Here is a 20,294-nt window from a genome sequence, read left to right as displayed (position 1 = left end):
ATTCTGAAGCTTCTATAGAAATCCAATGCGGAAAATAAAATTATCTCCGTATACTTGGGTACTTATTTAATTAATGTAAAGTTTTTTTAGTGGAGTTTCTGATGACATCATGTATCTGTAATCAATAAATGGCTAGTAATTACGAAAGATTTATTATTTTAGCTAGTCCTACTGACCAATCAGATTACTTTATTTCTGATAACACCATACATTGTGCTTATCAAACTGTTATTGTGTTATGTTATCACTAAAAGAATGAAGTTTCTGGCAAAAACTGGTTTTGCCACTCTGGTATATCAGGTTATATATCTAACTGCGCATGCTCCAGTATAAAGCCCGGAAAACGTGCTATAAAACTGCAAGTCTGCAACTACTGACTGTTTGAATGACTGGAGAGCTGTTGCACATTAGTCTCTAGAGAAGTGCTACTCAATCCCGGCATTAATCCTTGGTCTTGGAGATAGAAAAAACGTTTCTATAGAGATACAATTTCTTGTATTTTGAATGCTACCCAAGATAGAGATATCAAAAGTAAGTATTTGATAAGAGACTTTTGTGTTTAATAACTAGCTCCCTGCAGATTTTTTAGTGTATGAATTAAAACTGCATATATATGGTAAAGCATTCCAAATGAAACTGAGACACTTAATTTTTTCTACTAGTAGTGATTAAACAATTCACATTATAAGTCAGAGATTTGAGAACTATATTGCTAGACAGATGACAGAGTTAATCTTGTTTGCATCTACAATTTTTTTCTGTCTAGTAAATGCATTTATAACTCTGATTTTTTATCTTCAGTGTTTATGTATATTTCTTCTACTCTATAGAATGATGACAATCTATCTTAACAAAAGTGGACTATTCGGTCAATGCTATGTTTCTGGAGGACTGTTCTAGTAGTGGTTATGACTTTATTGAAGGACATTAAATTGTTGGATAGTGTGGTAATGTGTAAGTCTGTTCATGTATGTAGTGTACACTGTCTCATGTATTGGGTAGTTGCATGATGGACGACATACATATGATGGACTAAAGTGAAGACTTGCATGCTAACAGCTCATGACAATATAGACTTCCATCTCCCTATGTTCTGTTACAAGTCCATTTGTTGATACACCGCTGTATCTAAGGGATTTGTTTGTGCTTAGTTGGGTTATCACTGTGTGTTCGCTTCGGTAGGAGTCATTTCTGGCCCACAGCTTGGCTTTGACCCTGACAGTATCTGGGCCATCTATAGTTTTTGTAGACTGGGCCACCACTTAGTTTTTATAGACTGGGTATCTAGTTTTTGATAGGAGTGCATGACGACAAGGTATCATGTGCTCCTAGTTTTTTTTAGGTCTAGATAATTGATACATTTTGAGCATGTAGACTAGTTTTTGGGCCCATCTACTTTTTTCCCCAGCTTTTACTGGGTTACCTAAGTTTTACCCAGCTTTTACTGGGTCTATAGTTTTTCCCAGCTTTTACTGGGTGTATTATGTCCACATTCACCTCTGTATTATTTATTTATTTATTTTTGTTCTTGTTAACATTGTTGCTTGTCTTGTCTTGCTTGTCTTCCTTCAAAACTGTGAGTTACCTTGTCTTTTTTGTTTAGTAACTGTACGCTATGTGACAGTAACTGTACTACTACATTCTATAACAGAACTAGGCACTAATACGGTTCATTATAAGGAGATGGAAGTCCTAATATATAATATTGTAGAAGTTGGTGACGTCTGTGTACTTACGCCAATATTGGGTGTACCAGAGAACTTACTAACTTCTATTATTTTATTGTGTATTTGGTAATTGCAATTGCTTGCATATTTGCTGTGAGCTTTAGTTTCGAGAGTTTCTTCAAGCAAGTTTCATTCTATTGTTTCTGCATTGATTGTTAGCTCAAGTCTTCAATCAGCTCTGTGATTTGTTGAGCTTCGGATCAGTTTCATGACTATCCAGTTAGTTTTATCAATCAATTGTTTAAACTGGTTATAACAAGACAGCTTACATTATTTCTAAAGACAGCTTTTCTGGCACAGCGGGCTTTTAGTTTATCAATCAATTGTTTAAACTGGTTATAACAAGACTAGACAGCTTACGGCTTTAAAGGACAGCTTACAGCTGGTTTTGTAAAGACAGTTTAACGTTGTTTATATAAAAGACGTTTTGTGTTACACTTGAAATAAAGACAGCTTAAGTTTATTGAGCTCGGGCATTTAAAGACAGTTTAAAACAATTAATTCAGGCCTTCAAAGACAGCTTAGTAAGTTTAATGGCAGTAGTGTAATGTGAGGTTAATGGCGTGCGATTTCTGAAGACAGTTAATTTTTTTCTAGTATCGGGCCTAATGTCTTTCCTTTTTAAACTGATTTCAAAAATAGCTTCACTTCTTTTCATATTTAGCCTTTAATGTCAGGTAGCTAAATTGAATGAAATTTTTGAAGTGATTTTTTTTCTTCTAATTTTTCTTTTTTTAAAGACAGCTTGCAATACTAAATTCAGGACAACTTTCAATTGAGCATAATATCATTGCTTTTAGTTTTAACAATCTTTATTTTCCATTGTTGAATGAGCTTTGTTGTAAGCCTTAGTCTTCGGGCTTTACCTTCTGTTTAGTTTATAGCCTAGTTCTGTATGACTGGACACTCAGGTTTGTTTAAAGAAGTAAGTTAGTAATTTGATGTATTATCTTGTCATACATACAGCAAATAATTTTCTCTCAGTAAGTTCTGTAAGTTCTTTACAATAATGCCAATGGCATTAACATTGCAACATTGAATTGAAGAAGTCAACCATTGATCAAAAAACTCCTCCAACAAGTGCTGTAAGTTTTACAATATTTTCTGTAGTGTCAACATTGGATTTAAAACTCAACATTGATTAAGTAAGTACTCCAGTAAGTTCTGTAAGTTCTTTACAATAATGCCAATGGCATTAACATTGCAACATTTAATTGAAAGAAGTCAACCATTGATCAAGAACTCCAACAAGTGCTGTAAGTTCTTTACAATATTTTCTGTAGTGTCAACATTGGATTTAAAACTCAACCATTGATTAAGTAAGTACTCTAGTAAGTTCTGTAAGTTCTTTACAATAATGCCAATGGCATTAACATTGCAACATTGAATTGAAGAAGTCAACCATTGATCAAGAACTCCAACAAGTGCTGTAAGTTCTTTACAATATTTTCTGTAGTGTCAACATTGGATTTAAAACTCAACCATTGATTAAGTAAGTACTCCAGTAAGTTCTGTAAGTTCTTTACAATAATGCCAATGGCATTAACATTGCAACATTGAATTGAAAGAAGTCAACCATTGATCAAGAACTCCCAACAAGTGCTGTAAGTTCTTTACAATATTTTCTGTAGTGTCAACATTGGATTTAAAACTCAACCATTGATTAAGTAAGTACTCCAGTAAGTTCTGTAAGTTCTTTACAATAATGCCAATGGCATTAACATTGCAACATTGAATTGAAAGAAGTCAACCATTGATCAAGAACTCCAACAAGTGCTGTAAGTTCTTTACAATATTTTCTGTAGTGTCAACATTGGATTTAAAACTCAACCATTGATTAAGTAGTACTCTAGTAAGTTCTGTAAGTTCTTTACAATAATGCCAATGGCATTAACATTGCAACATTGAATTGAAAGAAGTCAACCATTGATCAAGAACTCCAACAAGTGCTGTAAGTTCTTTACAATATTTTCTGTAGTGTCAACATTGGATTTAAAATCAACCATTGATTAAGTAAGTACTCTAGTAAGTTCTGTAAGTTCTTTACAATAATGCCAATGGCATTAACATTGCAACATTGAATTGAAAGAAGTCAACCATTGATCAAGAACTCCAACAAGTGCTGTAAGTTCTTACAATATTTTCTGTAGTGTCAACATTGGATTTAAAACTCAACCATTGATTAAGTAAGTACTCTAGTAAGTTCTGTAAGTTCTTTACAATAATGCCAATGGCATTAACATTGCAACATTGAATTGAAGAAGTCAACCATTGATCAAGAACTCCAACAAGTGCTGTAAGTTCTTTACAATATTTTCTGTAGTGTCAACATTGGATTTAAAACTCAACCATTGATTAAGTAAGTACTCCAGTAAGTTCTGTAAGTTCTTTACAATAATGCCAATGGCATTAACATTGCAACATTGAATTGAAAGAAGTCAACCATTGATCAAGAACTCCAACAAGTGCTGTAAGTTCTTACAATATTTTCTGTAGTGTCAACATTGGGATTTAAAACTCAACCATTGATTAAGTAAGTACTCCCAGTAAGTTCTGTAAGTTCTTTACAATAATGCCAATGGCATTAACATTGCAACATTGAATTGAAAGAAGTCAACCATTGATCAAGAACTCCAACAAGTGCTGTAAGTTCTTTACAATATTTTCTGTAGTGTCAACATTGGATTTAAAACTCAACCATTGATTAAGTAAGTACTCTAGTAAGTTCTGTAAGTTCTTTACAATAATGCCAATGGCATTAACATTGCAACATTGAATTGAAAGAAGTCAACCATTGATCAAGAACTCCAACAAAGTGCTGTAAGTTCTTTACAATATTTTCTGTAGTGTCAACATTGGATTTAAAACTCAACCATTGATTAAGTAAGTACTCTAGTAAGTTCTGTAAGTTCTTTACAATAATGCCAATGGCATTAACATTGCAACATTGAATTGAAGAAGTCAACCATTGATCAAGAACTCAACAAGTGCTGTAAGTTCTTTACAATATTTTCTGTAGTGTCAACATTGGATTTAACTCAACCATTGATCCAAGTACTCCAGTAAGTTCTAACAGTATCTCTTACAGCATCAAAACCAAGCACTCTTCCATGAAAAAACAACATGGATTTCAATCATGTCTGAACCTTTTTCTCTTCTCTCTCTCTCTCACTAAAGATCTAAAATTAGACTTCACACATCTCAAGTACATTATACTTAATTATTTCTCTTCTTTTTTCAACAGTGTGGGGAACAATATAGTACTACTCCACATGGTGTTGTCTAGGATCTCAATAGTTCTTGTAAGAGATTTTTTTAGATGCTAAATATATTACAAAAGAAAGAAATTGAACAGTCTACTCAAGTTATTTTCAGGTACTTTATTTTTATATAATACTTTTACACCATAGCTTTGTTACTTCAGAAATTCAATTCATCACCCACTAACTTGAGTTCTGATATGGTACTTCATTCAGTCACAAAGCACTTGTTGGTTGATGTGAAGGAGGATCATGAACATTCTTCTAACTTTGCAATTTTTTTATAATAATTTTTGAACATGTTATAAGAAATTTATAGAAAGTTATCTACATTTATAACTAATGTGCTTAAAATCTTAAAAATTTATTTTCTATACAATTACTGAGTGTTGTTGCTAAAAAGGGTTAAAATTGTATTCTGATGGCTGTCCAAGAAACAAAACGTTGCTCTGGAGATAGAAAGATCACGTCAACGTAAAGTAGAGAGCGAAATATTGGCAATGGAAAATCAAGGATTACATCAACTATCACTGAATTATTGTCGTTTGAAGGAGTTTCCAGAAGTAATTTGTCAAAGTAGATGGTGTCATTATCAAACTGTACCATCTCTATCTCAAATATAATCTTATTAAAACTATAGTATGTCATCTAGTCCTTAGAAAGAACTTTGCTTGATAGAAATAACATAATTATTTTCTCTTCACTTCACATACAGGTGCCATCTATTGTCAATTTAAAATCATTAAAAATTACTGTAAGTTTTATTTTTGATCTCCAAGCTCAACTCTAACAATTTTCCTCAAGGTATTTACACACTAACAAACTTCAAGATCTACCACCAGGTCAAATAATAATTTTAACATTGACTACATAATATATTTTATATAAAGTTATAGAAATTTCACAGCTGCCATCATTAGAGTCTCTTATATTGACTGGTAATCAACTAACTATGTTACCTTCTTCACTTGGTGACATGAAAAATTTAAAGGAATTAGTTGTTAGTAAAAATAAACTTATATCATTACCAGATGGTATGAAATATAAATTAGTAATAAATATTTATTATCTTTTTTTCAGAATTATGGCAAGCTCTCGTCTGGAGATCTTAGATGTTTCTTATAACCAAATAACTTCTTTTTCTTCCTCCATCTTTTATTGTGCCTCCACTTTAAAGACTTTTCATTGTCATTCCAATCATCTCTCTTCTTTTCTTTCAGTTGACACTGTTACATCACTTGGAGTCACTTCACCTGATGAACAATAATCTCATCAAGTTACCTGAAGGTTGGCAGTTTTTTGTTGTAAAAACATGACAAAACATCTCTTCCTAGATTTTTCTTCAATGCTAAGTTTAACAACACTTTCACTAGCTAATAATCCTCATCTTTTATCTATACCAATCTCACTGATCTCTCTACCCTCTCTGAAACAACTAGATTTACATACGTGAGCTTCTCTAATGTTAGAAGTAAATATGTATACAGGTGACATAAGTACATAGTTATATTGGGTATAGGGTATACAGGTGACATAGGTACATAGTTATATTGGGTATAGGGTATACAGGTGACATAGGTACATAGTTATATTGGGTATAAGGTATCCAGGTAACATAGGTAATCAGGTACTTGGCATATGATGTTAGTATGTACAAATATGTGCCTCAGTTGCAGATTGATAGATAGCAGTACTAATGATGATACCCAACCATTTTCGCCAATTTCCTTTTGCCAATCTGTTCATTCACTTCTTGAAATGTGTCTAAGAAATCTTTATTTTTTTTAAACAAGTAAGAGACTTAAACAAACCAAATATTAATAATTATGCTATGTTAGCTTCACTAGGGGACAATCCTTTAATTTGTTACAAGATAAACTGTGTATTTCTCTTCAGCTTCCTGAGACCCTTGGTGATCATCTACTTCCCCAGGGGAAGTGTTTTAGAAAGGAATGTAATCGCTATTACTTCATAGAATGTTGTAAGTACACAGTTAGAGCTCAGTACATTGTCCAGACTCTACATCAGTACTTTGATACTTCAAGTGATATATTTTTGACCAACTTAAATAAACGATTCATCATTTCTTTCTGTAGTTTAAAATGTGCTTTGAATACAATGATATAATAACAATCATATAATATACAAATAAATGGAGGTCATGTGATATTATTTGGACCACAACCAGTCCGATAGTCTACCAAAGTACATGTTACCTTCCCTCTATTGATGGGACTTCTCCTATCATTAGGACCCGTTATTGTGACTGTCACCTAGAGACAAAAAAGGAAGAGATGTACTTCAATATTTATTACTTCCTCATTGCCATCAGAATCTCTAACTGTCTCTCCTTTCAATACTCTGTGTAGGCAAAGAACATTAAACGTTCCTCTTTGTTCAGTCTTACCCCATCTGGTCTTCTGATGGTGACTGTTTCAACACTTGATGAACGATTTTTCTTCATTTCTGGTTCAGCCTCTTGGTTTGTCCTCTAAAAAGCCATCTAAGAGACTAGGGTCTTGTTCAACTTGTTCGTCAAGATCTGTTTTAATAGAAACATAAAAAACAACAGCAAGAAATGACCGACACCCACTTTCATCTCCTGGTGGTCTTGGTATGTTTTCTGAATTCTAGAAACCTAACAAAGGTATAATGTTTGTGCATACTAGGAATTTTACATACAGGGGTTCTTGGGGTATTATGATGAGGTGATAAAATGGAATCTCGTAATGAATGAGGATCAACTTTTTTCGATTTGGATCCTCAGTGTTATTGCCTTCAGAGTGATCTAGTCAAACAGATTGATACAACTGGATTAATGAGCTAGTACAATACCTTCACTGCCAATTGGAGGAGTGAATATTGGTAAACGAGAAAAGTCTTCCAGGCTCTCTTCAAATTGTTTAAAGTTCTTACATATCTCTCTATTATAGACGAGGAAATAACCCTCTTTTTCTTCCTTTTTTGAATCTTACTTATCAAAGGGGTCAGCACTGGGATCTGCTTCTATTTCAGAACAATCTCTACCAAATACAGAAGAGAAAAAGCCTTTAAAAGGTCCAAAACTCATTGTTAAAGTGACGTAATAATATTCATTGAGCTCGTGTACTTAAAATTAATTGATTAAGGAACTTGAACAAATGCCACCTAAAAAGGCTAAGAAGTCTGCTCGCGTTTGGGTCTCTGTTGACGGAGATCTTAACATGAAACTGTTGCTACCATCATGGAAAGTAGATCAGTATCCAATAGATCGAACTGAGCTATCTCGAGCCAGTCCAGGTGGATACATACTAGACGATGTCCTGCATGTTGTATCGAGTACTGCCCACGTGGTTACAGGTAAGTCATGAATAAATAATAACTACTCTATTTATTATTAACTTATTATTATTATTACAGCTCTTCCAATGAGACAGCTGCTATTTATCTTCATCCGGACACAATGAAACAATGTAGTATTAAAATTGCACAGCCCGTTCTCATAGCAACCACTGGGTCTACTCAAGACAGAGTAATAATATATTATTTTACATTTTTTTCTGATCAACATTACACAAACATAATATAAATATTAAAAATAAGGATGCCCCTTCTTTGTATTTAGATAATTACACTTGCCAGACCATGGCCATTAAGTCATTGGAACTAGATCGTTAGTTACTCTTTGCTCCTATTAATTAATTCTTAATTTTTATTTTAGGGGCAATCTGTAGTAAAACTACTACACTGAGTATTGGATCCATTGAAGAAGGCTCTATAATTTCTGTTGAAAATCTTCCTAGATCATTTCGTTTCTCAACTATAACTGATCTAGTGTTAACAATAAGGTACATAATATATACAGCATATATCAAGTGGATGGAGTATACTTTGGTAGGACTGTAGTATAGATACTATCAAAATATTAAGTTCATAGTTTTAAATTTATCATAATATGACCTTATACACAACAACAGATCAAAGGAAATCTTTCCATTGAATGAAACATTTAAGAATTACCTCCTTGTTAAACATGGTTAGTGAAATGATGCTGTTATAAATGATACCATTTCTCTTTGCTTTCATTAGAAGGATTAGTACTATGTCAGGGTAGCCACCTCTGTGTCACATATCATGGCTTGGAACTAGACTTTATTGTGGACTCGATGACGTTAACTAATACTGCTGAACCAGCAGTTTTGATACTAATTTATCGCTGGACTTGAGTGGCCTCTCTATCTCCAGTGTTACTCCAATGAAACCAAGAAAGAGTGCATTTGTACCAGTCAAGAATGCATTTTTTAGTCCTCAGCCCTGTACATCCACACCAGAAACAAAAAGTTATAACGACAGTTCAATTAAAGAGGATTACCCTTTGAAAGATATCTTATCAATTCTTCAAACAATGTTAATCGGTAAAGTTACCATGGCAACCAAGATCCATATCAAAACAAATATTTTATCGTTTCCATTGTCTCAATCTCTTCCTTCATTATCAAATGTGGGTGGCCTAGAGAAACCAATCCAATTACTCAGAGAACTTCTAGTGTATCCTTTGTCTAATCCTTCTCTTATCTCAAGTTCTCAAATCAATTTTCCTCATGGCTTCCTTCTTCATGGTCCTTCTGGAACAGGGAAGACGTTATTAGCGCAGGCTCTACTTCATGAAGCTGGTGTTTGGGGTAAGAGTGTCAATGTTGCTGATATATTAATGGATGGAGGAGGATGTAAAACTAAAGCAGCTGTTCATTGAAGCAAAGGAAAAATGCTCCTAGTCTAGTGATCATTAATGATATTGATATGATATGTCCAGTTCGAGATATCGTCCTACTGAAGTTGAGCGGCGATACTTGTTGTCTTAATGAAACATTTGGACTCTATTTCACAGGGACCATCCCTTCCTCACATGGCTGTCATAGCAACACTAATAAATTAAGTATTGTTGATAGTAATCTGCGAAAAAGCTGGACGATTTGATCGTGAAATAGAAATACCAGCACCAAATGGATCAGAAAGAAAAGCTATCTTGTCTCTTCTACTACAAAATATTTGTCATAGTCTTAATGAAAGTGAAGTTGATAAATTAGCTCAGACAGCTTATGGTCATGTTGGCGCTGACTTGAAAGTGAGTTCATTGTTTTGTAAATTGCCTTGCTAAATTGATAATAAAATTTAGGACATCATTTAATGTTTGTAAATATCTGGAACCTTTATATGCTTGTTAGTACAGCTGGGTATAACTATAACTATATGTCTATACATTATTGTATAACTAGTATATCTTTAATAGTTGTTATTTTATTTTTAGTTAATTTTTGTATATCTATTAACACTCTCTATATTTAATGCTTAAAGATGGTATGTCAAGAGGCTCAATACATAGCATTGAGAAGAAGCTACAAAGTGGAGGGTCATACAATAACCAACACTGTCTGTGTTGATTATAATGATATGAAAAGAGCTCTAAGTAGTGTTTGTCCAAGTGCAATGAAAGAAATGACTGTTGAAGTACCTAAAGTAAGTGAGGATACTTACTAACTACTTAATTACAGACCACAAAATATACGACAATTTCTATAACACATTCTCCAAAGGAACTGAAAACCACATTCCTTTAAACTTCTTTGATTTAAAACAGTCCCTCAACCTCTTTGACATCATAAGCCCCTCCATGTGGCTAGCTATCTCCTTCCCTTGAAGAAGCCACACATTAATGACATTGTTTACATGTACAGGTAGCAAGCACTAACTAGGTTCATCAGACACACCAAAGCTTGTTAAACCACACAATATACCCTAATATGCACAATATTGTCTTTAGGTACAATGGAATGACATAGGAGGTGAGAGCGAGATTAAACAGAAGCTTAAAGAAGCTGTTGAGTGGCCACTCACTCATCCTGAGGTGTGGCAATATAACTATGTATTATAAAAAGATTTTATCTTCTGATTAGGTGTTTACACGAATGGGTATTCAACCACCTCGTGGAGTACTTCTTTATGGACCACCAGGGTGTAGTAAAACAATGATTGCTCGTGCCCTAGCTACAGAAAGTGGTCTAAACTTCATTTCTGTTAAAGTCTGAGTAACACTCTAATTATTGAATTAATTAATGATTAATAATAGGGTCCTGAATTGTTCAGTAAATGGGTCGGCGACTCTGAAAGAGCTGTACGTCAGGTAGGACTTTGCAGAATGATCTCGTATTTCTATAGTTTTTTAGGTGTTTAGTCGAGCACGTGGGGCAGCCCTTCAATCATATTTTTTGATGAGATTGATGCCTTAGCAACTCATCGTCAAGGGTGAGGTACAATAAGAAAGTAAAACGGTTTTAAATTTTTTCAAGTTATTTGTTTTATGTAAAGAATCTTGTTCATTTGTTTTATGCAGTGAGGGATCAAAGGTTGGTGATCGTGTATTGGCACAACTCTTGACGGAAATGGATGGTGTAGAAACATTAGAAGATGTCCTCATAGTTGCTGCTACAAACAGACCTGATTTGATTGACAAGGTATGAAATATGTACTAATTTGTTTGTGTGTCGTTTATGGTAGTTAGGCATTAATAAGACCTGGTCGTATTGACCGTCATATTTATGTTCCATTACCTAATGACATTACTAGATCAGAAATATTAAAAGTAAGAAAAAATTCCCTTTAACTATTATTTGTTTGGAACCTTAGCTTCAGTTTCTAAAGACACCAGTTGGCGAGGATGTTGATATTAGCTCCCTTGTCCAATTGACTCACAATTTCTCAGGAGCTGAGGTACGCTATCTAAAAATTATTAATACTCTCTCTAATTTTTTAAAAAGATGGTCGCTCTAGTTCAAGAAGCTGCTTTATGCTCATTACATGAAGATATAAATTCAAAGACTGTTTGTAAACAACACTTTGAAGATGCTCTAAAAATTGTTAAGCCTCAAACTGATTTGAGCATGATTACATTCTATGAGAATTACAGTCAAAGTTTGATGGTGTAATTTGTTACAATAAGTAATGAATAATTAATAAATTATTAATAATGAACAATATTTATTGTGTTAATATGTATGTGGGCAACTGTGGATGTCAGGCTGTCCGCCCACGTAATGGTTGGTAGATATAACAGCGTCAGCGTCACTTGTGAGTCGATGCAGCACTTTTTGACGGTATTAGTTGCAATACAGTAAGACAATAGCATACTGTAGTAGCACGTACTAGTCGAAATGGATCAAGTCTGGGAGCAGTTAACGGCATGCAGTGTGGACGAATTCCTGCAGACCACTCGTCTCATACTTGCTTTGTTCCATAATATAATTCAAGAGCCTTTCAGCGAGAAGCACAAAAGATTAAGAGCTAGCAGTAAAGTCAGTGGCTAACAATAGGCCTAGTTGTACATATATATAATTTATAACGTAAGCTAACACCATAATCTATGAAACCAGCTAAGAGCTCTCTAAACACTTAATTAGTTTACTCAAATATACGTCTCTCTCCGTATCATTTTGTAGTTTCTACTCAGACCAGGAGTAGTTGAGCTGTTGATAAGTATTGGATTTCAACAACAGGTATGTATCTTGTAATAGTAGACATATCTCTTCATTTCAAATGTTCTGTTCTTGTCTGAGATCATTGTGTAAATTTTTGACAAAGTATTCATGAATATAAGTATATACTGTTCACACAAGAAATATATGCTTGAGTTCTCACCTCCTACCCAGAGACCAACTTTTTACTGTAAAATTTGTAAAATATAGCAAACACTCATTATTTCAAGTAATATGAGATTTGACCTTATATGACATATATTGCCTTTTCTTTTTGGCTCCTAATTGCGGGAAATTTGGTGGTAAACTATTGTTTACAAGCTTAGAACATGTTTTACAAGATAACACAACATTTTACATTATTTTTTGTAGTTGATGCATTATGTGATCACATGCTAAACACACACACACTAACTTAATCTGTTAAATGTCAATTATACAACTTAGAAATGAAAAACAGAGAGATATTGTACAGTTTCTATCTGATCTAAACTTTATCCTTTTATTCAGGAGAGAGTACTATATTCTACCCGATGGTGATGATAAATTTAAACAGTTAAGAAGCTGTATGAGAGAGCTAGTCACACGAAGAAGACAAACTGGTAGTCCCTTCGGATGGGATATCCCCTCGTCAGCTCTACACTTCACTAAAGTCCTTGGGATGTCCAAATATGGAGATATCTTTCAAGGTCATTTGGATGGCAGGAAGTAGCGATTAAGACACTCAAGCCAGATTGCACAGTCATAGCCAAGAACTCATTCAAAAGAGAACTAGACATTCTCAGGTGAGACAATTCAGCTAAAAGCAAAAGAAGACAAAACATTTTATAACAAACAGCTCATTATAGTTACCTATCTCTCCCCCATACATACAGCAAACTGAATCATCCTCATGTTGTGCGTCTTCTTGGTGCCACATTGCTGGCAGAACCAACATCACTCATTCTTGTAAGTTAATTGTCAAATTAACAGCTGGTTTACTTATAAAAATTGTGTACAAAAAATAGTGAGAATGAAACTATAAACTAGAGAATAAAACACTAACCAAACAATAGTTCTGCCACATCAACAAAGCAGTGTAGTTTCTAAAAGACAAAAGAAACAAAGACTTTTATTTATAATAATTATTGTCAAAGATGTCCAACAACGTCTGTTTAAAACATACATAATCATTAATATTACTTAATAAACATTAATAATTATGATAACATTATGACCAGTGAGACTTCACAGGATATCCATTGATGATATCCAAATAGACCAGCCCTCTCTCTTGTACACCCTTATCTGAACAACCTTTTGGTACAACCTTTTCACCTGTAGTTATGATAATGGCCACAGAATCTTTCAGTAGTATCAACAATGCTTTAAGTATGTGACTACTTGAAATACTTGAGGGTAATGAATGACCTACATGTCTAGGAGTAGTACTTGATATAATAACTTACTATTGAGGTTAGCTACACAACTTCATTGAGATCACGAGATAAGCTGTGAGACTACTATAATTATATATAATGGTTGGTATGTGCATTAATATCACTACTATTGGAAGAATCTTTGTCAAATCACACATCTCTCTCTCTCTCTCTTTCTCCACACACACACACACACACACACAGGAACTTTTGCCACATTCGATGTTAAGTCTTCTTCACCATGGAGAGCTATGTGATGTGGAAGTTTTTCGTTATGCTCGTCAAGTTGCCATGGGAATGGAATACCTCCATTCACAGAACATACTACATTGTGATCTAGCTGCTCGAAATATATCCTACTCTACAGCAATAAATTCACACACACATGTGCACACACCTTGTATCTTTTATCTTCCTTGACTAATTCATACCTTTTAGTATCAGCTGAAGGAGAAGTCAAAATCTCAGACTTTAGTTTAAGTAGATTTGAACATGCAACAAGTCTTGACCCATCTCAAAGTGGAGGACATGAGACAACTCTTAACATACGTTGGACAGCACCTGAAGTATTGAGACAGGGACTTGTATCTAAAAAAAGTGATGTTTGGTAAGTCTATTGGTATTACTAGTAGAGAGGTATCTATAAATATTGACAGCATTGTCTATGAATATATTTAATAAATCTCATGATATTATAAATAGTATTTTTGCTGGGATAGTACCTAGATTAGTAGTTATTGTAGACTCTCTCCTTGTTGACTTTGAAAGTATCTGGAATTTTGTAATTAATCAATCTTAAAACACTTACTACTGTTTTCACCTAATGTTAAAACATGTCCACTTTTAGTTTCAAAGATTTGAATATCCCCTTTAAACGAATCAACAGATTAACCATTTGTACTAAGGAATGTCTTTATTGATATATAGTTATGCTTTAGCTTGTAGCAACAACTCAGGCAACTACAAAGGGTCTCCTGCCTATCCCATTATTGACAAATAATGATCACACAAAACACAAAGGGATTATGTTACACATACTTCTCATACTATTATGTACATGTATATCACATTCCTATAGGAGCTATGGTATCTTATTATATGAGTTTGTCACAGCTGGTCTGTTCCTTATGCTAATTTCAGTAACAGTCAAGTCAAAGCCAAGGTACATTCACATGCAGACAACACTCCCTTTGTTTGCACAACCAAATATCCACCAATCTTGTTGATTTTTATCTCTTTATCACTTGTTTAGATAAGTGAAGGATACAGGCTTGCTCAACCTCATGGTTGTCTGGAAGAGTTTTTTATGCTCTTATGATGAAATGCTGGGCAGTTAATCCAACTGAAAGACCCTCTATTTCGAGAAGTCATCTCACTCTTACTTGACCCATGGAGACAATGTTAGCAAGGTTGGTCTATTACACATTGTATGTAGCATGTGATGTCCCACGTGTCTTTTTGCAGTATTAGTGATGAGCGACCACCCCGACCAACTACATCACTATTTGAAGATAACCCTATTGAGAAGAAGTTGTCCAAGAAATGTAAAGTTAAGAGCCATCTTATCAGTCTGTATTAGGAAAAGTGAGTTATTATAAAACAATATAAATGGTGTCATTGAGCTCGTCTCTCTCTCTCTCTCTCTCTCTCTCTCTCTCTCTCTCTCTCTTTCCCTCTCTCTCTCAAGGGTGGAGGATTACTTCGAGTATACACAGCACTGGTAAGCTCCTTTTCATCCTCGTGTCATAATCGTGTGTAGTAAGAAAACCACAATGGTTGACCATTGTCCAAATAGCACTAGCTAAATGTGGCAAACATGAACTTGATCACAGAAGGTACTACTTAGAATTTTCCTATCATACTAGACTCTCTCTGTTTCCTTTATAGCTATGCTATTGCTTTGTTAGACGAGTCCCATCAACCAGTAAAGTATCTTGGACCAGATGATAAAGTCATGAATGTCAAAGCTACAGTATCTCCTTCAGCACAATTTGTATTGTGGCATAAGAAACGCCTGAAAAGTCTTTACTTGAAGTTTATAGCGTCAATAAAACAAATGTTAGTGATTATATAAGCAATTAGATCAGATAAGAAGTACTATATTTCTATAGCCTGCATATCGTAATGCATTAGATACTCGTACTAGAGGGTATCTTGTCAAAAGTGATCCAGTGTCTGGTGGAGGAAGTTTAAAACCTAAAAATTGTTCTGGCTGGCAGAGATACTGGGTGTTTGTTAGATGGTTCAAGTCTCTTGTGTTATAGCGATGAAGAAGATGAAGGTGTGAAACAATTTGAGACTTCGCTAGATTTTAGAGGAGCTAATGTTGCTATTGTCTCTGACAAGAAAAGGTTTGAAGGTAGTATCACATACAATTTTCATCTCTTTTTCTCTTTAGTAATATTTTTAAAGTTGAAACTCAACCAAAAGAAATCTTTTTGTTCACTTCAATCGACAAAGTTGATACTTTGCGATGGATAGAAGCTATTGAGTCTTCCATTAAACTAGAACCTTCTCCTGCACTTTTACAGGCATCTGGAGGCTCAGTTGTTCACACAGGATTCTTGTCTTGTCACAGTTTCCTTTCGAGTCAAATATTAACCCACTACAATCATGTCTCAAACAAAACTAGGGGACAGCAAGGATTCTCTTCAAAGTGTACCAGTTAATTATGGCAAATTATGGAGTGTTATCAAGAATACTGGACTGGTACAATGTATGATTGATGGATAAACCAGAAACTTTAGTGACTGTTGCAAATTGCAATAAAATTAGAATTCAAAATCCTCATTCAATGAATGGACAGTACTGATTACTATTGCCTTAGACTGGAGACATCAGTCCCTTATATCTACATCCTCAAGGCAGAGACGCCAACAGATCACTATGAATGGTACTGGCTTTGGAGGGTATTCTCCGAGAGTTGAACTTGTCTCATATACTGATTGGAGATAAGTGTCGTCAGAGTGGCTACATTGCATTGAAAAGATTGATGTCCCTCCAAGAGACAGGTGTGCGAGGGTCACAATTGGTGTCTCCCATGTCAGAACTTGAAGTTTTTAAGAGATTATATTCTGATGTTATGCATTTGAATAGTCGTGCCTCTCCTGATGGTTGTGAAGAAAAGATTACTTAGAGGGACCTCCTGTCCCACCTCGTGGCTCGTCAGCTCCTCCTCCACCTCCCCTCCTCGGGATCCTCCCCCACTCCCTCCCAAAAGAGGCCAACTCCCTCCAGAGAACTCGCACAGGAAGTATGGCCCAGTACATTAGTAATGCTAGCAGTATGGGATCAGTGGAATTGATGAGTACGTAGTTATGCAACCTCCCGACTTCTCTAAAATTCACTTCTCCCACTCACTCCCTCACTCATTAACAATACACTCTAGTCAAAACTGTTCCATCCCATCACCAATCACTGAAGGAGAAGACTATATGCCAATGAACCAGCTGTTGGACTATTCCACTAACATCATCAGAGCATAAAGACCCGTTTCTCATCTCCCTCCCTACCCGTCTCCATTCCAGGAAGTGGAGGAAGAAGAGAGATCATCTTCTGCTAAACGATGCATCCTGCTACGAACTACATCTGATTCTGATAGTAGCTCTCAACCTAGTCTAGATGCAACTCCACCCCTTCACCACGAGGGTCTTCTCCTCGCCACAACTCATCTGGCTCTACAAGCAGTCTCTCTCGAAATGTTTCCCATAGCAGTCTTATTCCTCTATGAATGGACGTAATCTTCGTGAGAGAGGAATTGGTGGATATTCGACTACTCTTTGTTGATAAAGGAGAATCCAGTGGAGAAAATCACCTCTTATACCACGTTCAGGTTCAGTAGTGATTCCAACCTCAACCTTGTACCCACGACCAAAAGATTACCGGGAGAGTGAGCGTCCAGTGATGGTATAATGGTACACGAAGCCAAGAGGTTATGAATGAAACACTTCACAGTCATGCGTACAGTCAAGCTGGTAGCATATCTAGTGTTCTTAGCTCAGAAAATGGTCTAGATATAAGTGTTCTATCAAGTTCTGGCTCATCAACAGAGGACATTACATCACAAGTAAGTTTTATATATGTGTAATACTATGATATAAGTATGTGATTATATTACGATCATTTATTTAGCCCCTCCCACAAGGATGGAACGTGGTTACTGCCATGAAAACAAAGAGATACGTTTCTTTTTTAACATTGACCTTGGAATAAGCAAGTGGAACTATGATGAAGTGATGTTGTTGGCCCCGAGCGTGGACAAGTGAGTTTCCATTAAAATAGAACTTCAATCTGATCATATACATTTATCTTTAGTCCATGGAACCTGGGGAGGATGGAATGCTGTATGTATGGACGATGGCCGGTACTTATTATTATCACGAGCATCACGACAGACAACTGGAACCTTCAAGAAACCCATATGCATAAATCTAAAATAAACAGTGTATTTTTGTTGTATAATATGGCAATGTACAGCATTTTCTGTTCATCATTCTCAAATTAAACCAACATTTCAACAGTATGGTTCTATAAATAGATGTTCTATTTTTAGGAATTAGGGGGGCGCACGGGGGTTGGGGGGTGTCGCTGGTATAATACCAAATATGCAAGACAGATCAAATGAGCTATCACATGAGCTGACAAGTTGGAATTTAATATTATTGTTGATCAAAAATAAACATTTGTTTTATTAAAGGAAAGGAGGGCAAGAGGAAAGTATAATAACAAATATAGTACAACATGAGGTGAATTATGATTAAAGCCTATACTAAGATCATGTGACAATCACATGACAGGAAATTTACAAAAAGCAAACTTACAATTTCTAAAATCATAATATCTAACAAGATGAAAATGACACCAAAATACAAGCAAAAAAAGTTAGAAACACAACAAGGATTAACACATTCGCATGTCTGGCATGGAATACAGACACAAGTAATGACAACTTTATTTTACAATTACAAGTGGTCACTGGTCCTCGTTGTAAGGCTAGGAGACACTTACAAACTTGCCTGGGCAGCCATTAGTTGCGGTGTTATAACTGAACCCTTTTTGTTTTGTAATATAACATCAGTATCTGTGACAGTTATAGGCAAATGTGAGGAATGAAGTAAGGGTAGAGCGAAGATGGGGAGGAAGAAGGAGTTGAAGTGGACGCTAAAGATTTCATTGTTGCTGCTGTTGTGGTGGTGGTGAACTGAAGAAGTCTGGTTCCCGTGAGAGCTAGGATGGGGGGGGGTTGGGGGGGGGGGGATGGTGAGGAATGGACATATTTTATTTTGACCTGGTTGGGGAGAAGGATTACGCTTCTGCTGGGAGAGAGCATACCCTGTTTAGTTGGGGGTTGTTGAGTGCCTAAAAGGCTGGGAAGAACTGGTTGTTGAGGCTGAAGTGTTTGTAGATAATAACAAAGGAGAATGGGAGGTGTGGTGTCTGGTCGAGACGTAGGAAAAAAGCAGCTGTTGTGGTAGAGACACCTGTGCATCCATTCTTGTCACTTCTTTACCAGATATATGATCATGAGGACACACCCTTTAGTCTCGTTCCCCATAGCGACTGTACAACCACATGAGTGCATGGAGTTTTTGATCTGCGATACCTGTTGGACCAAGAATGCTATCACGTAGTCAAGGGTCCCAGCAGGGAGAGAGAGAAGCATAACAGGTAGCTTAATAACCCCCATGTACGACGTACTGGCCCGCGGGTCTCAAAGGATTGGCATTAATGGAGTATGGTTGGGCATGACCTTGTCGTGGATCTAGTTTTTTTCCTGCACCTTGAGGGTTCCGATCCCGTGCTCTAACGTCTTGTCCCATCACCAGTCCCATTCGGCTAAAATCACACAAAGTCAGTCTGCATTCCTCACCTAAGAACTGGCAATTTGTGGTTTGAACGGAATTTCTTCCCCAAGGACTGGTCAAAGAGAAGATTTAAAAAGGTGTAAAGATAATACTCCTCCCTTAGTAAATAAACATCGGTTGCCGCAACATACATTTTTTTACACATCTTCCCCCACCGTTGGAAACTTTAGGCTTTGTTCCAAAGTTTGGGCATTCCCCGTTTGGCAGACATTCAAATCAACAGAACAATCACTCCAGTATTAAATCCTATTGTGACAAACTTACTTTTCCCTTAAGAAATAAAAGGAATTTATCTCTTTTAATGAAGTGATAAAGCCGCGTAATTGGCCCGTTTATGAAAAAGTGTTTAGGGGAGAGACGGAAAAAGGGACGGAAAGGGTAGAACCATGGAATTCAAACCTAATATAACAAAATAAAAATATTTAGTTGATAATTAAAGAACCAAAACCTAGGGTATAATACATAAATATCAGCCGTTTAAGGGTATGGTTTCAGTAGTGGCATCGCTATGTCAAAA

General features: G+C 35.6%; 1 protein-coding gene across 1 annotated transcript; it reads left to right on the top strand.

Moving 5' to 3' along the window:
• Positions 1 to 8,127: 8,127 nt before the first annotated feature.
• Positions 8,128 to 18,174, top strand: LOC121392152 (ATPase family protein 2 homolog; the record flags this gene model as incomplete). The annotated part of the gene is made up of 15 exons (XM_041523504.1): positions 8,128 to 8,326; positions 9,916 to 10,091; positions 10,322 to 10,483; positions 10,788 to 10,871; positions 10,921 to 11,046; positions 11,094 to 11,170; positions 11,216 to 11,269; positions 11,358 to 11,478; positions 11,526 to 11,606; positions 11,651 to 11,734; positions 11,782 to 11,935; positions 14,352 to 14,520; positions 15,378 to 15,485; positions 16,178 to 16,272; positions 18,045 to 18,174. Coding segments are annotated over exons 1-15 (1,820 nt in total), but the record flags the coding sequence as incomplete, so codon positions are not given.
• Positions 18,175 to 20,294: the final 2,120 nt, after the last annotated feature.

The sequence above is a fragment of the Gigantopelta aegis genome, unplaced genomic scaffold, assembly GCF_016097555.1.
Source record: "Gigantopelta aegis isolate Gae_Host unplaced genomic scaffold, Gae_host_genome ctg3417_pilon_pilon, whole genome shotgun sequence".
Taxonomy (NCBI): domain Eukaryota; kingdom Metazoa; phylum Mollusca; class Gastropoda; order Neomphalida; family Peltospiridae; genus Gigantopelta; species Gigantopelta aegis.
Note: the sequence above shows the minus strand (reverse complement) of the source record. Positions and strands in the feature narration are given on the sequence as shown.